At 42.2% G+C, this 21,877-nt stretch overlaps 1 protein-coding gene across 1 annotated transcript in view; it reads left to right on the top strand.

Moving 5' to 3' along the window:
- LOC126095474 (putative methyltransferase NSUN7) overlaps positions 1 to 21,877 on the top strand; it is a 165,775-nt gene that overhangs the window by 141,390 nt on the left and 2,508 nt on the right. The window contains exons 8-9 of the mRNA XM_049910263.1: positions 3,514 to 3,687; positions 11,730 to 11,843. Coding sequence (XP_049766220.1) covers positions 3,514 to 3,687; positions 11,730 to 11,843 — 288 coding nt within the window. The remainder of the gene's footprint in view (positions 1 to 3,513; positions 3,688 to 11,729; positions 11,844 to 21,877) is intronic.

Here is a 21,877-nt window from a genome sequence, read left to right as displayed (position 1 = left end):
GCAAAAGGGTATATTATCCTGCTAATTCGTGACAATTCTGGATACTCTGTTTCATATCTATTAGTTCAGTGCCTGATAAATAGTGATTTGTCGCTACTATACGAACACAACAAATAAATGTAAGAGGTAAATTACTCAGCAACAATATATTCTAACAAATTATCTAAAGCAGTCTAACAATGCTCAGATAGTTTTTCGACTTCACCCCTGTAGACAATATGTTGGTAGCAATTCGTCGCCTCGCACGTTATACTGTATCAGAGACAGTAAAACTGTGCAGTTCAGCATAAAGATAAGGCGAGGTGACACCCGAACTCTGCCACCGACTGTACATGTACGAAGTTGTAGTGACATCCGACAATGTCTTCTCGGTGCTTCACTTTTCAGTAAGGCAGTATAATTCTGCTGCATCATTTCAAAAATCTTGTGTGAACTGGACGTTGACAGGCCGATCAGGAAATTGATTCTTCCGTTGCCCAAACAAACGACATGGGCTGCAAAAGAGTGCAATAAAATAAATACACTCTAAAAATAATATAAAAAAATAAAGAAACGACTCACCACGAACGCATTATCCGAGTGGGACGGAAAGTGGTAGATGTGATGCACAAACAAGTAAATAAAATTTCAGAAGAAATGAGTGATTTAAGTATTTAAAAGAAAGAGCTTCACAAATTGAGCTAGTCAGTAACGCGTTGGTCCACCTGTGGCTCTTACGCGAGCGGTTACGAGTATCGGCCCGCGTGTTATTGGTTCAAAACCCCGACCTGGATGGGCGCAATTAGAGAAAGATCCTTTGACCTTGCTGCTCAAAATAGGGTTTGGCAAGCACGAATGCAGGCAACAGAAACTCTCGCTGAGTGCTGGCGGACATTATCTGGTTGAAATGGCCGGCCGTTGTGGCCGAGCGGTTCTAGGCGATTCAGTCCGGAACTGCACTACTGCTACGGTCGCAGGTTCGAATCCTGCCTCGGGCATGGATGTGTGTAATGTCCTTAGGTTAGTTAGGTTTAAGTAGTTCTAAGTTCTAGGGGACCGATGACCAGAGATGTTAAGTCCCATAGTGCTGTAAGCCATTTGAACCATTTCTTTTCTTGTTGAAATGTAGACCTGCGATGGTTTTCCATGGAGGGTAACAAAACGGGGCATATAGTATCGTCGACGAACCGTTGTGCTAGAATGGTGCTGCGGATGGCAACCGAACGGGTCCTGCTATGAAATGAACTGGCACCCCAGACCGTCATTCCTGGTTGTGGAACCGGATAGCGGGCGACAGTCTGGTTGATATCCCACCGGTGCCGAGGCCATCTCCAAACTCGTCTTAGGCATGCAGTCTCATTCACTGAAGCAGAATTTTCTTCAGAGATGAGTCCCGCTTCGAACTGAACCTCTATGAGCAACGAAGACTTGTGTGGGGACACATACAACAAATGTTTTTCTAAAATAACTTGTGGCGGTTGCAGTATTTCTTACAGCGTATTTTACGAGACCGCTCCGGTGTTCTCTAACCATAATGGGTAAAATAAAGTATCTGCTCTTACGGGGACTGCATGTGGTCTACTTCGACAAAGTGACAGACAAAAGACTCCGGAAATGATGTTGCAAATGATTGTCAATTTTCTGCGTGATATGCACAGCAGAGATACAACGCACACGTAACAGTTCCCTGTTACAATTTGCGGGAACCAAATTACGAGAGATATTACGAAATGCGTAAGTCAGATGAAAGTAGCAATTATTGTGGATGTGTGAGCGTCTTTTAATGAAGTATTGCAATCTCAGGCTGATCGGACAATTCGCTGCTTCTCCCACTGTTATAGCCCATGACGTCAGGTTTATAATCTGACTGGGTAAATTTTGCTCAATCACGTTGGCATCGATAGAAATGTTTTGCCTTACTGCAAGAGGGCGAATGATGAAGATGACAGGATTCTGCAGTCACGCTACAGTTGTATGCTCAGGGACCAGAGTTCTAGATCCAGCTACAATAGAGATCACTGGTCACAACGAAGACTTACATGGCAATGCGTAGTACTTCACTAACGAGCAAGAACTTCCTGTCTCATCTCTTCCACGGTTTCGGGCGTTCGGGTGATCTTTCACTCTATTGCTCTTCCAGAATGTCGGACGACATGATGCTAAAACAATTCCGTATTTCTTGATTTCCAGAAGGCTTTTGATACTGTACCACACAAACGGCTCGCAGTGAAATTGTGTGCTTATGGAATATCGTCTCAGTTATGTGATCGGATCTGTGACTTCCTGTCAGAGAGGTCACAGTTCGTAGTAATTGACGGAAAGTCATCCAATAAAACAGAAGTGATCTGTGGCGTTCCTCAAGGTAGTGTTATAGGCCCTTTGCTGTTCCTTATCTATATAAACGATTTGGGAGACAATCTGAGCAGCCGTCTTCGGTTGTTTGCAGATGACGCTGTCGTTTATCGACTAATAAAGTCATCAGAAGATCAAAACAAACTGCAAAACGATTTAGAAGAAATATCGGAATGGTGCCAAAAGTGGCAGTTGACCTTAAATAACGAAAAATGTGAGGTCATTCATATGAGTGCTAAAAGGAACTCGTTAAACGTCGGTTACACGATAAATCAGTCAAATCTAAAGGCCGTAAATTCAACTAAATACCTAGGTATTACAATTACGAACAATTTAAATTGGAAGGAACACACAGAAAATGTTGTGGGGAAGGCTAACCAAAGACTGAATTTAATTGGCAGGATGCTTAGAAAATGTAACAGACCTACTAAGGAGACTGCCTACACTACGCTTGTCCGTCCTCTTTTAGAATACTGTTGCGCGGTGTGGTATCCTTACTAGGTAGGACTGACGGGGTACATCGAAAAAGTTCAAACAAAGGCAGCACGTTTTGTATTATCGCGAAATAGCGAGAGTGTCACAGAAATGATACAGGATTTGGGATGGACATTATTAAAAGAAACGCGTTTTTCGTTGCGACGGAATCTTCTCACGAAATTCCAATCACCAACTTTCTCCTCCGAATGCGAAAATATTTTGTTGACACCGACTTACATAGGGAGGAACGATCACCAACATAAAATAAGGGACATCAGAGCTCGTACAGAAAGATATAGGTGCTCATTCTTCCCGCGCGCTATACGAGATTGGGATAATAGAGAATTGTGTAAGTGGTTCGATGAACCCTCTGCCAGGCACTTAAATGTGATTTGCGGAGTATTCATGTAGATGTAGATGAGCAACGTTGAAGTGATTTCTGAAAATAAGTTGTGCAGTCTTCGGGATTCAGAATTAAGAAAAGATATTGCTCCAACCAAACACACAAGCCTTACAGCTCACGCGTCATATCAGCTGAAATGGTATTGTCTCCACCGAGGCAGCTGTAGTCTCTCCCCCTCCTCCTCCCTCCGTACTATATCTTAGAAGACAGCTGCATTTTCTCTGTCCCACTCGTACCAGTTGGTTTTCTCTACACAGATATCAATAGTTGATTATGTCACGAGATCGTGTGTGGCGTTTCAGATCCAGGTGGTGCTGTACGAGACGCACTCTATCGTGGCTGCGGAGAACAGTGACATGGTGTCCAGGCTGGTGCGCGAGGTGAACCACGCGGCGCTGGAGCGGCACGCCGAGGAGCGTGGGAGGCCCCTGCAGCCCGGGGTGCCGCCCCCAGACCACCTCTTCCAGGACCTCCAGGTGGGCCTTGGCTCTTGTTGTAGTCGACGCTTGGTGCTGAATATTTCGTGTAAGTTATGTTGGGAAGAAGTGCGAAAGTTCTTCATAATTCATTTGGTGGATAGAAATAAATTTGTGCAAAACATTCTACTCCAATCACCTTCAAATCACCCTCAATCATAAGTATCAGTAGTAGTCATATGTAAGACCACAGGAGATAAAAAGTCCTCCATTATGTATTTCCATTTTTATTCCCATGTTGCCCAACGAAATTCCCAGTCCAATTTCAGTTCTTCTTCTTTCTTGTTATTTCTTAGTTTCCCACTATTCTTTCATCTTCTCTTCGTGTTATCATCTTCGTTATACTGTTCACGCTGTCATGTCTTACATTTACTCTGAAGGCATACTTTTAAATGTAGTAGTTTATTCTTACAAATGTTCTCTGTCTCTCTTTTAGTCCTGATATTTGAGTTTTGTTTCTTTTCAGGCTCTTTTTGGTTGTTTCTCTGCTCCAGAATGTTATTAATTTCGTGCTCTAAAAACATTTTATCAGTCCCCACTCACTATGTAAAATTCTCCAAATAAGATCAAACTTCGTCTTCTCATTAATTTCTCTTTATTCATTGACAAACATACAAAACGAAATTTTATTCATTATTATACAATATAATTTAATTTAATTTGGAAACTACCAGTACGAACTTATAGTGCTAAAATATAAGAAAAATTACAGTGTAGAAAATTCTGTGTACTTATGAAGTGAGCCCCACCAAATTGCAATCTGAGTAAATAAATTAACCGTTAGTCATTTACATGAACATAATTATGAACTAATTTAATCATCGAATCCGTATATATTAGCCCTTTGTTTTTTACTGTACTCAGATGTTTCCGTGTTTGCCTTTTGTTACTGCGGTGGCAAACTTGGGAATGATGTAATGAACGTGAAAAAATGTAGTTGCAACTGCGCTACACTTTTCAGGCGCGCCACTTATTTCTGTAAGCTATGCTCTTTGATACCTATTACCTTATAAGCTTTACCAGTACCTACCCTCCCCACCCCAGATTCTTTAAAGATTCGAACAGTCACGTGTAAAACACCATCAAACGTCCGATTACTTTACAAATGAGTTACTGCATTAAATGTTAAGGCACGCAAAACCTTTATGCTTTAAGATGGAAAACCCAGATTTTTTTTGCTTTTATTTGTTTCGGATTATTCATCCATAAATAATGAAAAACTCAGAACCAAAAATGGTAAACCAAAAAAGTGATAACACCTTCAATTCCTTTATTTGTTCACGCAAGACCTTTCTCGCGAATTGGGCATAATGTCAAGCCGTTTATTTTAGGCTTGATCATAACAAAATGAAGTTACAAAATGAAAATTTATAAAAGGTTCGATATTAAGTTTAATGTTCGTTGGGAGTCACTAAGTGCTCTCATTATCAAACACTAGCCTACTATACTGTGGGTAATTTACGCTCTATTTTAATAAAACGGAGTTTTTTAGGCATCTCAGTGTTTATGATGGTTTATCTCCTGAACTATGAGTGTTTCGCACAGTGATATAATTTTGCAGATACATTGAGTGACAGAAGTGGGTGCTCTCTGTAAAAGTGTTGCCAAAATAATCAGTAGAAAAGAAGCAACAGATTAAAACGCCATGTATCATGCTGAAGTTTTAATGTCTGAAAAGCGAAAATGTAATAAGTGATTAACTAACTTTGTTTGATTATTTGGGGGAGGTGGGTGTCAGTGAGAACACATTTAGAAGTGGTTTGAAATTATGCTTAACTTTTGTTGAAACTCACTAAGTGCTCCAATCCTCAAATGCTAGGTGAATATTACAGGTCCATATCATTAACGTCGATATGCAGCAGGATTCTGGAGCATATATTGTGTTCGAACGTTATGTATTACCTCGAAGAGAACTGTCCATTGACACACAATCAACTCGGATTCAGAAAACATCGTTCCTGTAAAACACAACTAGCTCTTTATTCGCATTAAGTGTTGAGTGCTATTGACGAGGGATTTCAAATTGATTCCGTATTTCTAGATTTCCAGAAAGCTTTTAACACTGTACCTCACAAACGTCTTTTAGTCAAATTGGGTGCTCATGGAATATCGTTCCAGTTACGTAACTAGATTCATGATTTCTTCTAGTAACTCATGGAAAGTCATCGAGTAAAAGAGAGGTGATTTCTGGCGTTCCCCAAGGTAGCTTTATAGGCCGTGTGCTGTTCGTTATGTATATAAACGATTTAGGAGACAATCTGAGCAAACGTCTTAGGTTGTTTGCAGATGACGCTGTCGTTTATGGACTAATAAAGTCATCAGAAGATCAAAACAAATTGCAAAACGATTTAGAAAAGATATCATAATGGTGCGAAAATTGGCAGTTGACCCTAAATAACGAAAAGTGTGTGGTCATCCACATGAGTGCCAAAAAGGAATCCGTTAAACTTCGGTTACATGATAAATCAGTGAAATCTAAAGGCCGTAAATTCTACTAAATACCTTGGAATAACAATTACGAACAACTTAAATTGTAAATAACGCATAGAAAATGTTGTGGCGAAGGCAAACCAGAGATTGCGTTTTATTGGCAGAACACTTAGAAAATGTATCAGATCTACTAAAGTGTACTACATAGAGGAAGTTCAAAGAAAAGCAGCGCATTTTTTACTAACGCGAAATAGGGGAGAGAGTATCACTAACATAATACACGATTTGGTGTTTTTCGTTGCGGCGGAATCTTCTCACGAAACTTCAGTCCCAACTTTTTCCTCCAAATGCGAAAATATTTTGTTGACGCCGACCTACATAGGGACAAACGATCATGATAATTAATGAAGGGAAATCAGAGCTCGCACGGAAAGATATAGGTGTTCGTTTCTTCCGCACGCTGTTCGAAACTGGAATAATAATTATTGTGAAGGTGATTCGATGAACCCTCTGCCAGGCACTTACGTGTGATTTGCAGAGTATCCATACAGATGTAGATGTAGATGAATATAGTATGTGTAATTTGCGGGCTGTGAGGCACACTACCTCAATACATTTACGCAGTTTCTAATTGTAATTCGGGCCGCTGTGGCCGAGTGGTTCTAGGCACTTCAGCCCGGAACCGTGCGCCTGCTACGTCGCAGGTTCGAATCCTGCCGTGGGCATGGATGTGTGTGATGTCCATAGGTTAGTTAGGTTTAAGTAGTTCTCAGTCTTGGTGACTGATGACCTCAGATGGTAAGTCACATATTGCTTGGAGCCACTTGAACCATTTCTAGTTGTAATATTGTTAAACCTTTAACGTAAGGTGATACCTCTTCATCAGCAGATTATGACAGTATATTAAATTTTAAAATACGATCAATAATTATATGAAGGACTGAGAACGAAATTTTTACTGACCCTGGAAGTCGTTAGATAGGCTACCTGCAGCTGTAACTGTGTTGCCGTTTTGGCCATTCAGTGATACACAGTGCAATGACGATGCAGTATCCTGTAGATAATTAACTTTTTCTAGAGTGTTTGCTGAAATAATGTTCAGAGTTATTCTTTCACAGGTGAGGGACACAGCGTTCTTCTGCTCAGTTTTCTTTAAAAACTTGGGGAACTTGTTTCTTCGTTTGCATTCATTTTAAATAATATAAAAAAGTTCCACATACATTGCATATTTTTATAACTATTAGTATATAGGTCAGATTTTTCAGTACAACTGCAGCCAAAGAGTATGTTACCAGGAACAGACAAAACAGAACTTTATACACCGCCAGAATCGATTGTCCAGGTTACTATCCAAGTGTGTTGTTGTTGTTGTTGTTGTTGTGTTCTTCAGTCCTAAGACTGGTTTGATGCAGCTCTCCATGCTAATCTATCCTGTGCAAGCTTTTACATCTCCCAGTACCTACTGCAACCTACATCATTCTGAATCTGCTTAGTGTATTCATCTTTAGGTCTCCCTCTACGATTTTTACCCTCCACGCTGCCTTACAATACTAAATTGGTGATCCCTTGATGCCTCAGAACATGTCCTACCAACCGATCCCTTCTTCTTGTCAAGTTATGCCCCAAACTCCTCTTCTCCCCAATCCCATTCAATGTTCTAGAGGACAATATTATGGAAATGGAAGAGGATGTAGATGAAGATGAAATGGGAGATACTATACTGCGTGAAGAGTTTGATAGAGCACTGAAAGACCTGAGTCGAAACAAGGCCCGGCAGTAGACAACATTCCATCAGAACTACTGACGGCCTTGGGAGAGCCATTCCTGACAAACCTCTACCATCTGGTGAGCAAGATGTATGAGACAGGCAAAATACCCTCAGACTTCAAGAAGAATATAATAATTCCAATCCCAAAGAAAGCAGGTGCTGAGAGATGTGAAAATTACCGAACAATCAGTTTAATAAGTCATGGATGCAAAATACTAACGCGAATTCTTTACAGACGAATGGAAAAACTGGTAGAAGCCGACCTCGGGGAAGATCAGTTTGGATTTCGTAGAAATATTGGAACACGTGAGGCAATACTGACCCTACGACTCATCTTAGAAGCTAGATTAAGGAAAGACAAACCTACGTTTCTAGCATTTGTAGACTTAGAGAAATCTTTTGACAATGTTGACTGGAATACTCTCTTTCCATGACCGTGCGGTTCTAGGCGCTACAGTCTGGAACCGAGCGACCGCTACGGTCGCAGGTTTGAATCCTGCCTCGGGCATGGATCTGTGTGATGTCCTTAGGTTAGTTAGGTTTAATTAGTTCTAAGTTCTAGGGGACTGATGACCTCAGAAGTTAAGTCGCATAGTGCTCAGAACCAACCACTCGCTTTACAATTCTGAAGGTGGCGGGGGTAAAATACAGGGAGCGAAAGGCTATTTACAATTTGTACAGAAACCAGATGGCAGTTATAAGAGTCGATGGGCATGAAAGGGAAAAAGTGGTTGGGAAGGGAGTGAGACAGGGTTGTAGCCTCTCCCCGATGTTATTCAATCTGTATATTGAGCAAGCAGTGAAGGAAACAAAAGAAAAATTCGGAGTAGGTATTAAAATCCATGGAGAAGAAATAAAAACTTTGAGGTTCGCCGATGACATTGTAATTCTGTCAGAGACAGCAAAGGACTTGGAAGAGCAGTTGAACGGAATGGACAGTGTCTCGAAAGGAGAATATAAGATGAACATCAACAAAAGCAAAACGAGGATAATGGAATGTAGTCGAATTAAGTCGGGTGATGCTGAGGGAATTAGATTAGGAAATGAGACACTTAAAGTAGTTCAGGAGTTTTGCTATTTGGGGATCAAAATAACTGATGATGGTAGAAGTAGAGAGGATATAAAATGTAGACTGGCAATGGCAAGGAAAGCGTTTCTGAAGAAGAGAAATTTGTTAACATCGAGTATAGATTTAAGTGTCAGGAAGTCGTTTCTGAAAGTATTTGTATGGAGTGTAGCCATGTATGGAAGTGAAACATGGACAATAAATAGTCTAGACAAGAAGAGAATAGAAGGTTTCGAATTGTGGTGCTACAGAAGAATGCTGAAGATTAGATGGGTAGATCATATAACTAATGAGGAGGTATTGAATAGGATTGGGCAGAAGAGAAGTTTGTGGCACAACTTGACTAGAAGAAGGGATCGGTTGGTATGACATGTTCTGAGGCATCAAGGGATCACCGATTTGGTATAGTAGGGCAGCGTGGAGGGTAAAAATCGTAGGGGGAGACCAAGAGATGAATACACTAAACAGATACAGAAGGATATAGGTTGCAGTAGGTACTGGGAGATGAAGAAGCTTGCACAGGATAGAGTAGCATGGAGAGCTGCATCAAACCAGTCTCGGGACTGAAGACCACAACAACATCAACAACCTCCTCATTAGTTATGTGATCTACCCATCTAATCTTCAGCATTCTTCTGTAGCACCACATTTCGAAAGCTTCTATTCTCTTCTTGTCCAAACTATTTATCGTTCATGTTTCACTTCCATACGTGGCTACACTCCATACAAATACTTTCAGAAACGATTTCCTGGCACTCAAATCTATACTCGATGTTAACAAATTTCTCTTCTTCAGAAACACTTTCCTTGCCATTGCCAGCCTATATTTTATACCCTCTCTAATTCGACCATCATCAGTTATTTTGCTCCCCAAATAGCAAAACTCCTTTACTAATTTAAGTGTCTCATTTCCTAATCTAATTCCCTCAGCATCACCCGACTTAATTCGACTACATTCCATTATCCTAGTTTTGCTTCTGTTGATGTTCATCTTATATCCTCCTTTCAAGACACTGTCCATTCCATTATTCTGTTCGAATTTACTAGAAGCTCTTGGGTCCGGAAATCATAATACTTACGAAATTAGGACATTCCTGCGATGTTAAAAAGTGTCGTATTTCGAAATACCAAATTAATGTCGGTAGATTGCTCAGTACATAGATATCGAGCGTCACCGCTAGTATCAATACTTTCACGAAGGTCGTATTTTACGCTAAGTTAGGAATATGCTTTGCTCGAAGGGCCGTGACACTGTAGGACTTCCCTCCGCCAAGCGAAAAGTTTTGCAAAGGGAGGCAATTTTTAGGCGCTTGCTAACGAGATGCTCTAAGAATCGGACGCAGGAGAAGCGCGCGGACAGTCCACGCGCTACTTCATGTCAGTGATTTGTGTGCAGCTGGCTCTAACGCCGTAATACTGATAAATGGAGCTTACTGCATGCACAATCTACTTGTAGTGAGCTCAGTTGTGTGTGAATTGCTACAGTTTATTTTTGCGTCTACGTAGTTTCAAAATCATGCCACTTTCTAGGACATTGGAACCTTTGGTTTTAATTCATTAACGTGCGCTCCCGCCTGCCCATTGAATGACTATGAGCTTTGCTGACACCAGTAATTAGCTCAGTAATATTCCTGTGTAAAAGATTTATTTATTAGTAACCAGGAATCAGTGACTTAGCCTTCAGATAACATAGTCAACCATTTAATCTGACTACTGCGTCTCAACTATGACTCTGAGTTTATGTAACTTTGTTTACTGTACGATAGTGCAGTGTCGGTGTTGAACTATAAAGTTCTAAGCAATGTTGTTTAGCACGTTCGAAGGAACAGACACTGCATTGACGATCAATAGCCGCATTTCAATTAAAAAATGATTTGCAAATTGTGATTATGGTTCCGCATCATCTGTAGAATATTTCAGAACTAAAGAAAATTTGTGCCTGACCCAGACTGTAACCCGAATTTTCCGCTTGTCGTCTTAACCATTTTGGCTACCCGAGCATGCTTCCAGCAACAGCTCAAATCCCACACAGGTTGAGAAATGTATGCATGCCCTAAGGAACGTTTCTTCGGACTATACAGTACAACACGGACACACTGCTACAGTGCAGTATTTCACGTCATAGTAGGGCAATGTGACATCAAAAAACACTGTGTTTCAAACTGAGCAGGAATTACGTAGTGTAGTGCGAGCACTAGGGAATGTAGACACCAGGACAAATGGAGGTTTGGGCTGCTCCTGGAAGCGTGCTCCGATTGCCGGCTCGACAGCTCAGCGTGTTCGGTCAGAGAGCTGTCTGCTCTATGTAAAAAATGAATAAATAAATAAATGAAAAACTGAGTGAACGGATCAACGATGAACTTCAATGGGTGTCATGTGATGACCTCCACGACCAAAAAAAAAAAAAAATAATGAGTAAGGAGACCTCTTGCGAAAGGAGAAAAGCCGTTTCGAGTCCGGATCCGATACAAATTTTCATTTGCTCTGAAATATTCTACAGCTGATGCGGAGCCATAATCGCAATTTGAGAATCATTTCTTAACTTTTATTATGCCTGTGTTATAAAATAAAGGGTAAACATAAGAAATGCTAATATTTTCCTTTCACGAGACCTTGGCCAGCTTTTCTTTCACAATGCCTGTCAATATGTAACATATAAAACATAGAGGAAGAATACTTTATCTAAAAAAAGAACCTTCCATCATACAGAATGGTAGATTCGAAACACAACCCAGTGTTTTGCAACAAAAATCGAGGGTCACTTTTCCTTGCTTTCAGGTGCCACCCTGCGATCTGTTCGAAGTTGGTACACTCCCTGATATGGGCCCCAATGGCGAAGATCACTATAACTTCGAAGAAGAGGGTTGCTATCTGGCCGTTCTCCAGAGAAAGGTAACTCTTTACTCCTAATTATAACAAGGAGGCCACATGGAAGTCGTTTTTAAAAAAAAAAAACTTTAATGTAGAGGAGCCTGTGTCTGAACGGGTTAGTGAAGCATAATGGAGCATATGTGCTATCTCTCAGATATTGTTAGGACCATATCGAAAGGTTGAGGCGAAGTATCGAACAATGTTTCGACGCCATTACGCGCAGTGTTCCTGCATCTTCTGTTTCGAGTGTTTTTCTTGCATGTATCCGCAATACGGAGATGTTAATATCTCATAAATAATTAAATATTTGTTAGTTACAGTTAAACTAAAATATTAAATATTTGTTAATTACAGTTACAAATATTCGTTAATTACAGTTAAACTAAATCATTTCCATCCTCTTGATTGTATGCTAAGCATCATTTTTACATAACTCAAATATTATTTATATCCATGGAAGAGGCTGTAGCAGCTGTAATAACTGGAAGAATAGACTATAAGAAAACACCAACACAGTTCAATATTTCTCAAACCACATTAGAGTGTTATGCGAAGAAAAAAGATGAAAACAAAGACTTGTATATAAAAAAAAAGCAACCAGAAAGTCGTCGGAGACCTGTTTGGAGGGCCGGCCGCGGTGGCCATGCGGTTCTAGGCGCTTCAGTCCGGAACCGCGCGACTGCTACGGTCGCAGGTTCGAATCCTGCCTCGGGCATGGATGTGTGTTATTTCCTTAGTTTAGTTAGGTTTAAGTAGTTCTAAGTTCTAGGGGACTGATAACCTTAGAAGTTAAGTCCCATAGTGCTCAGAGCCATTTGAACCAGTTGAACCAGTTTGGAAGCTTAACGCCTTATGGTTCAAATGGCTCTGAGCACTGTGGGACTTAACATCTGAGGTCATCAGTCCCCTAGGACTTAGAACTACTTAAACCTAACTAACCTAAGGACATCACACACATCCATGCCCGAGGCAGGATTCGAACCTGCGACCGTAGCGGTCGCACGGTTCCAGACTGTAGCGCCTAGAACCGCTCGGCCCTTAACGCCTTAGACACACTGTTCAGCGAGTGCAGCAAGGTGGAGGTTCCTTCCTGTTTTGGGGTGGCATTATGTGGAGCCGACGTACACCGGTGGTCGTCGTGGAAGGTGCGTCAACTGCTATACGATACTTGAATGCCATCCTCCGACAGATAATGCAACTACAACGGCAGCATATTGGCGAGGCATTCGTCTTTGTAGGCGACAATTCGCACCCCCATCGTGCACATCTTGTGAACGACTTTCTTCAGGATAACGACATCGCTCGACTAGAGTGGCGAGCATGTTCTCCGGACATGAACCGTATCGAACATGCCTGGGATACATTGAAAAGGGGTGTTTATGGACAACGTGACGCACCAACCACTCTTAGGCATCTACGCCGAATCGCCGTTGAGGAGTTTGACAGTCTGGATCAACAGTGCCTTGATGAATTTGTGGATAGTATGCCACGACGAATACAGGCATGCACCAATGCAAGAGAATGTGCTACTGAGTATTAGAAGTGCCGGTATGTACAGCAATCTGGACCACCACCTCTGAAGGTCTCGCTGTATGGTGGTACAAACGCAATGTGTGGTTTTCATGAGCAATGATGTTTACGTTGATCTCTATTCCAATTTTCTGTCCAGGTTCCGGAACTCTCGGAACCGAGGTGATGCAAAACGTTTCTTGATGTGTGTAGTTTCCAAGTTTCCTATCCAGAGAGCATACTACCTGTTGCGAAAACAGCAAAGAACAACAAACGAGTGTCAATAAATAGCGGTAAAATAGTTATTTTGACCTCTTATCCTTACAATAAGAGCAGAGGATGAAGAAACTAAGAAGGAAACTAAGCCGTTTAGCCCTTATTCTGCAAGAAGGCAGCTTGAATTAGTTCATGTACCAGAAAGAGTCTGAAGAAGAATGCAAGAAACGTAAAGCCACATCTACATCGACAATGACTAAGAAGAGTAGTCGAAGCTCCAAAACATCATCATTTACGTCTAACGGTAGTGGTCAATTCTAATAAGGCGATGAATGCCTTTATTGTTTTCACTACTCTGAATAGAGTTGGAGCAGATGTACCGTGTGCGTCAAGTGGGCCCGCAACCCATATGCGGGTGTCGACAGTGAGGACGAGGCTAACCACGAACGCAGTTTATGCAAAGCATAAAATTTTATAGAGTATAAGCTGTTCACAACTAAATTTTGTACGTGAAATATATACTCTGTGTTCTGAAATTCCAGTTAAAAACGTGTAGGATTTGTAGAGAGGAGTGAGTACATAATATTTTGAATAGGAACCCATGTCCGAAAACGTACTCGTCCAATGCTGCAGCTGTTTGAAATCAAGATTGATCGGTAGGTACGCAACAGGGTAGTCATAGTGGGGATGGTTATGTCGGATCGGCTGATGTCATTTGATGTCTATGTTACCTCTCTGACCCGGTTCGAGCCTCATTCACGCGTGTGTGAGTGTTAGAGCCGCATGGTTGAAAACACGTTTCCAGAATACACCGACAAAAACCTTCTATGTGCCGAAAGTCACGGCAATCGAATAGTTGCTCGCTGTCTTAATCAAGACCCTTTGCGCCACAAGAACACAACGGCTTCGAGAAAGTGGTACCTTCACCGTCAGCAGGTGTGACTATGATACTCCAAGAAGACAACACACATCCGAATTGGAAAAGTGTTTGTGAAAACTAATTCTTTCTTTGGTTATTAGTGAGTGGGATTGTAAAAACAAGTAAAACAAGTGTTTTACTGCTTCACGCCTAATAAAGTACTTTTAAAAGTGGTCGCGTTACCAACATATAGCACGGAAATGGTACGTTTCCGGACATGAGTTCCTATTCAAAGTGTTACGTACCCGCTCCACTGTACAAATCTTTGTAACGGAGACTTCCGAACACCCTGTTTAAGCTGTTAGATTTTCATTTACGACTAATTTTATATGTGAAATATTAGTCCCCATTTCTCAGATTTTTCAACAAAATGTGAAGTTAGATAATTAAATACTGATATGATGTGGTTTTCATTAAATTAATATTATGCAAAGGAGTGAACTAGTTTAATGGTTTATTACAACTTTTTTGTGCCTCGGTATGATTGATGGAAATTCTGCCACTACGTGGAGTTCAGGACTCAAACATCAGTATCAATAGAGCTATGTGGCACGTCCGTAGTTGTCCTTCCTTTAGTGAATTAAAATGGCTCAGAAACTTAAAAATCGATTTTCTTGAGAATGTCTGAATTCGTGTCGAACTACTCTTGGAGATTGTGGAGATCGATGTTTGAGTTCTCAACTTTATGTACACTCCTGGAAATGGAAAAAAGAACACATTGACACCGGTGTGTCAGACCCACCATACTTGCTCCGGACACTGCGAGAGGGCTGTACAAGCAATGATCACACGCACGGCACAGCGGACACACCAGGAACCGCGGTGTTGGCCGTCGAATGGCGCTAGCTGCGCAGCATTTGTGCACCGCCGCCGTCAGTGTCAGCCAGTTTGCCGTGGCATACGGAGCTCCATCGCAGTCTTTAACACTGGTAGCTTGCCGCGACAGCGTGGACGTGAACCGTATGTGCAGTTGACGGACTTTGAGCGAGGGCGTATAGTGGGCATGCGGGAGGCCGGGTGGACGTACCGCCGAATTGCTCAACACGTGGGGCGTGAGGTCTCCACAGTACATCGATGTTGTCGCCAGTGGTCGGCGGAAGGTGCACGTGCCCGTCGACCTGGGACCGGACCGCAGCGACGCACGGATGCACGCCAAGACCGTAGGATCCTACGCAGTGCCGTAGGGGACCGCACCGCCACTTCCCAGCAAATTAGGGACGCTGTTGCTCCTGGGGTATCGGCGAGGACCATTCGCAACCGTCTCCATGAAGCTGGGCTACGGTCCCGCACACCGTTAGGCCGTCTTCCGCTCACGCCCCAACATCGTGCAGCCCGCCTCCAGTGGTGTCGCGACAGGCGTGAATGGAGGGACGAATGGAGACGTGTCGTCTTCAGCGATGAGAGTCGCTTCTGCCTTGGTGCCAATGATGGTCGTATGCGTGTTTGGCGCCGTGCAGGTGAGCGCCACAATCAGGACTGCATACGACCGAGGCACACAGGGCCAACACCCGGCATCATGGTGTGGGGAGCGATCTCTTACACTGGCCGTACACCACTGGTGATCGTCGATGGGACACTGAATAGTGCACGGTACATCCAAACCGTCATCGAACCCATCGTTCTACCGTTCCTAGACCGGCAAGGGAACTTGCTGTTCCAACAGGACAATGCACGTCCGCATGTATCCCGTGCCACCCAACGTGCTCTAGAAGGTGTAAGTCAACTACCCTGGCCAGCAAGATCTCCGGATCTGTCCCCCATTGAGCATGTTTGGGACTGGATGAAGCGTCGTCTCACGCGGTCTGCACGTCCAGCACGAACGCTGGTCCAACTGAGGCGCCAGGTGGAAATGGCATGGCAAGCCGTTCCACAGGACTACATCCAGCATCTCTACGATCGTCTCCATGGGAGAATAGCAGCCTGCATTGCTGCGAAAGGTGGATATACACTGTACTAGTGCCGACATTGTGCATGCTCTGTTGCCTGTGTATGTGCCTGTGGTTCTGTCAGTGTGATCATGTGATGTATCTGACCCCAGGAATGTGTCAATAAAGTTTCCTCTTCCTGGGACAATGAATTCACGGTGTTCTTATTTCAATTTCCAGGAGTGTATTATACATACAAAAAATTACAAAAATAGCATTGGTGTGTGCTCCCTTGTAAGCATTTCTATAGACACTGAAGGAACAAATAATAATGTTTGGATTCCATAAGCTCGTACCCAAACATCTTTGCTTTCATAAGGAATGTTGGAATAAGCAAGACGACTTTGCCAATGCTCTCCACAGGCAAGACAGCGATGAGAGGTAATGACTGAAATTTATAGCGCTTGGAGTCATTGTTGTAGCTTCCGTTATGTGTAATTCTATACTCGTTGTTATATAGCAGAGTTGTAATCGTACGAGTGAGACCTATTCTCTGCTACCTTTCCCTGCTCTATTATAGGTATGTCGAACTGCTGAACGGAATTTAAGTTGTGTTGGACAGTCCTGTCAGAAAAGGTCTTTTGCTTCGGTTATACCAAAAACTTTCATTTAAAACTTTTAACACTGGTCTTGCTCATCAGGCCACACAGATTGCAGTGGTGAAGATTTTACATTGAACGAGTTTCAGTTATTTATAATTTTTATTTTAGAAACAATACTTCTTTAGAAGTGAATATTCGACTAACGTGAGACGTGGTGCAGTAGTAAAAAAACTCAGATATGGTTGTCAGGGATTGAAACTATGGCAGCTGTCAAGACAAGACCATGTCGTTTTCGTTTTTAATTACAATTTGTAATTTGCTTTTACAGACTATCAGTTCTACATTGTGTTTCAGTTTCTATGATACAGATATTAAAGAATAATGGATAAGGGTAAACGCATCAATTCATTATAGGGATCCTGATCCAGAAGCAATTGCGTCGAAATTTATTAAAGAAAATGAAATAATTTAAAATTTTCCTTCGAGCTACTGAGGATGAAGAAAAATCATATAGATATAATTTTGTAATAATTTATTTATCTCTACCACTTGCACAAAATGTTAAATTCACAACAGTCTTTCATTGTGGCGTCTTCCAAGTCGCACAATGTCCTGTCGTACCCGCTCGACTAACAGCAGTGTTCCTCGAAAATCACAAGCAGCGAGGATGGCTTCAAGGAGCTGCGCATGTCTCGATAGGTGTCTCATACTCTTCACATGATTGCACAAGAAGAAATCAGATCAGATGATTGAGCTGCCCACGAAACATGATCTCCTTTTTCTTTTTCAGCTGCCAGGGAATGTCTGACATGAGCGTTGACGAACAAAATGCTCCGTGTGAGCTGGGGCTCCATCAGATTGAACGATATACAGGAAGGAAGCAGATACAGTCATGCTAATTAATGATTGACTGTCGTTTCCCACAAGCTCATTATATGCCTAATCATACCACACAAAAAATTAATTCTCTCCCCCCTTTCCCTCCGGGAGGGATCACGCCAAATTCATGTAACACTGCTTGGTGCCTTCTTAAGTGCTTCATTTTGGAGACGAAAACTGTCAGCAAATTTCTTCAGGTATGCCAGCCAAAACCATTCATTGATGATTAGATTCTGTAGAGCTACTAAACTGCAGAAATGTTGATTATTACGTTTCACTGGTTGTTCCAAATAGTTCCAGACATTTTCTGTGGCATTAAAACTGGACAATTTAGGTTTATTGAGTGTTTTTCAAACAAGGAACGTAAGCGTGCAGCCCTGTAACCACGGTTGTTGTCGTCATGTTGTTGTTGAATACTTGGTCACAGAGAATGTTGATGTTCATGTTCATGGTATCCTGAATGAGTGGGCCCAAGTCATGGTATGTGGAACACCTCCTAAATATCATAGAACCACATCCAACCTTGACTACACCAGAACTAAGCCATGCGTCATTTGAAAAGAGGCAAAATTGCTACTCATCGAAGCACACTACATGCCGCCAGTTGGTTACTCTCCAGTTTCTGTGTTGTTTACCCCGTAGAGGACTCACACCTTATATATAGCTATGAGCAATCACCTTTTGCAATATACCCGACTCCATATGTCTACTACTAGCAGGTCCCTTCGTAATTTTCGCTTGGTAAATAGCTGAAAATGGCCTTCATTCAGTGATAGCAACATCGGTTTAAAACCGGTTGCCACTGACGAGGCGCGAAACTCGTCACAGACCCATGTTGGTTAGGATCTCTTTAGGGCCGTCGTTCTTACGCAGTTGCTACGCCTAGCACACCATTCATTGCAGACACCTTGGACAGTCTGGGTTGAAACACCATTAACTTGGTTTAGTTTTTTTTACAATGTGCTCAAGGGCACGTCGGAATACGATAGCTCCTTTCTTACATTCTGTCGCATCTCCACGTGACTGCACTAATTCCATGCAGTCGTCTGTCACATACAGGCCTCCAGCACTTAATTTCGACTTACATCAGTACTGGAAGTTCACATGACTTCCTGGCACCAATTCTCCACCATTCAAAGTGCACAATTATCCAGTGAGCTTATGTTGATGACTCTGCAATGGTTCCGCTATATTTTGACATGATAATTTCCAGAAAATTCACAAATATTGCGCAATTCTGCTGAAGGGTACAAAGATAGATGCCTCATACGCAGTAAACAAAGACATTGCGAGGAGAGTACTACTAAGATCAGACAAGAAGCCTGTTATTTGCAGAAAACTTAAGAAGCAAATTAAAAAATAAACCTTTTATATTATTATATGTTGTATTATTGCCAAACAAGATTCTAAAAGTTTATTTTAAACAAAGAAAGTAACTAGTAAATGTTTCTACTATTCTAAGCCACACAAGGATCTGACGCAGGCATGGCCTACAAGTCGGCTCATGAGCCATGCCCTGGCAAGAATGCCTTAGCGCTCAGCCTCGTTGCACATTTTCCCCACCGCCATGTCATACTGTCCGAGCGCTTTGAGGGGAGAGATGGCGAAACCGCGAACGAGCTGCATCTAAATGGCAATGCAGTCACACTGCATACGATTTGGATTTATATTTCACATTTCTGAGCAACATAGATAAAAAACAAAACAAATTGTCACTATTATGTAATATTTTTGGCGTGGTGAAGGCATGATATAATTTTTATCTGGTACAGACTGTCGGCGGCCGGCTCTGTGGCCGAGCGGTTCTAGGCGCTTCAGTTCGGAACCGCGGTGCCGCTACGGTCGCAGGTTCGAATCCTGCCTCGGGCATGGATGTGTGTGATCTCCTTAGGTTAGTTAGGTTTAAGTAGTTTTAAGTCTAGGGGACTGATGACCTCAGATGTTAGGTCCCATACTGCTTAGAGCCATTTGAACCATTTGAACCAAGGCTGTCGGCATATGGATAGATGCAGACAAATGGCTCTGAGCTCTATGGGACTTAACATCTGTGGTCATCAGTCCCCTAGAACTTAGAACTACCTAAACCTAACTAACCTAAGGACATCACACACATCCATGCCCGAGTCAGGATTCGAACTTGCGACCGTAGCGGTCACGCGGTTCCAGACTGAAGCGCCTAGAACCGCACGGCCACACCGGCCATCTGATGCAGACAATTTCAGAAATTTTCGCACTCAGGTTCCCACGTAATCGTGATTGATTTAGTCTAATAATCGAGAAAAATTCTTTCACACACACATTTGTTAATCGAAATATTGTAGCACTTTTGAGACCTCATGATGGAGACGTGGGAACTACACAATAAAAGCTGTGCAGTTTTAACGTTAAAGGGGCTTGTCTCTAAAACGGGAATTACCTTGTCGATCCATCAGTTACATCTGCACATGCACAGGGATACTTTCAACTGAAACGGCCAGACAGTCTCGAAAACAGATGTAAGATTGACGGTGTCCTCAAAATGTTTAGGAAACCATTACTACAATTCTTTCAAGGCCACAATGAATTCTTCAAACCTCGCGATTTCTTTGACGACAGTCATCTCAGGGAACTGCACTGTGTTTGACAGAATGTGACCCCATCGAATGTGAAACAAGTCGTTTCTCACCTTGCAATGTCTTAATGTGGGCAGTGTGCAGTCAAGTCCACTTACAATACGAAGTCTCCAATCCATACCAGATGTTCTAATTTTCTTTCCTGCACTCTTTTTTTCTTTCATAAATTCAATAATAGCGATTTTTAAGTCGAAAAATCTTTTCAGGCATGCCTCGTGACTTAACTAGCTTACTTTGCATTAATACGTAAAGTGTCTATACTGTTCGTTCAGTTCCATCGAAAGCTGTTGCAACTGACAGTGGAATAATGTGTGCGACTTCAGAAAATTTGCTATTCGTACGACCTGTTTCTTCGCGTGCTCCATGCCTGAAAATTTTGCACAAAATGCTTCTTGATATGCAAATCAATGAATCCCATCTGCAACAGTTGTAATTTCTTGCTTTTCTTTATCATCTAAATCGTTATATTCTTTCTGCCTGGTATTGCAATGTCGTTTCATAGCAAGTACGCAGTACGCAACTGTGTAATATACACTGAAGTGCCAGAGAAACTGGTATAGACAAGCGTATTGAAATACAACGGTATGTAAACAGTTGGAATACGACGCGGCGGTCGCCAGTGCCTAAATAAAACAAGTTGGCGCAATTATTAGATCGGCTACTGCTGCCACAATGGCAAGTTATCAAGATTTGAGTGAGTCTGAACGTGGTGTTATAACTGGCACACGAGCGATGGGACACAGCATCTCCGAGGTAGCGATGAAGTGGGGATTTTTCCATACGACCGTTTCACGAATGTACCGTTAATATCAGGAATCCGTAAAATATGAAATCTCCGACACTGCTGAGGCCGGAAAAAGATACTGCATGAACAGGACCAACAACGACTGAAGAGGTAGCTGGTACTGGAATCTACAAATTTGAAAGGAAAAGATGGTGGAGGCGTCAGGGAAGAGGAAAAGAAGGTATGGGGAGAAGACTAGGAGGAGCCCTTTGGGGATGGAAAAGGTGGCTTGGATTCAGATTTGGTAATTAGGTCTCCTATTACTTCAACAGGTTACACGTTACACGTTACAATTTACTGTACAGTCGTATCTATTAAGGGAAGTTTTCCACCTTATGTCCTCGCGTTTTGGGTGCAATACTGCTCTTGTCTCTGCAGTGAGTTACAAATCCTTTCAAACATCCCCAGAACATCTTGTAAATCTTGACAAGAGTGTACAGTTAACTGCTTATTTCTTCAACCGTATCAAAAAGAGTGCTGCGTTGCGTTGCGTTGAGTCAGTGGGTGCTGCAGTAATGTGTGGCCCATCCTCACTTTTCCGTGAATGTATTTTTCTTGGATGGAGCTTATTTCACCACAGACAGAATGATCAGCAGTTGAGACAGTCATACATAGCCGTTTGAGAATCGTCGTGCTACAGCTGTAAAGAGCAGTAACGTCTTCTAGCAC

Source organism: Schistocerca cancellata, chromosome 8, assembly GCF_023864275.1.
Source record: "Schistocerca cancellata isolate TAMUIC-IGC-003103 chromosome 8, iqSchCanc2.1, whole genome shotgun sequence".
Classification (NCBI taxonomy): Eukaryota; Metazoa; Arthropoda; class Insecta; order Orthoptera; family Acrididae; genus Schistocerca; species Schistocerca cancellata.
Note: the sequence above shows the minus strand (reverse complement) of the source record. Positions and strands in the feature narration are given on the sequence as shown.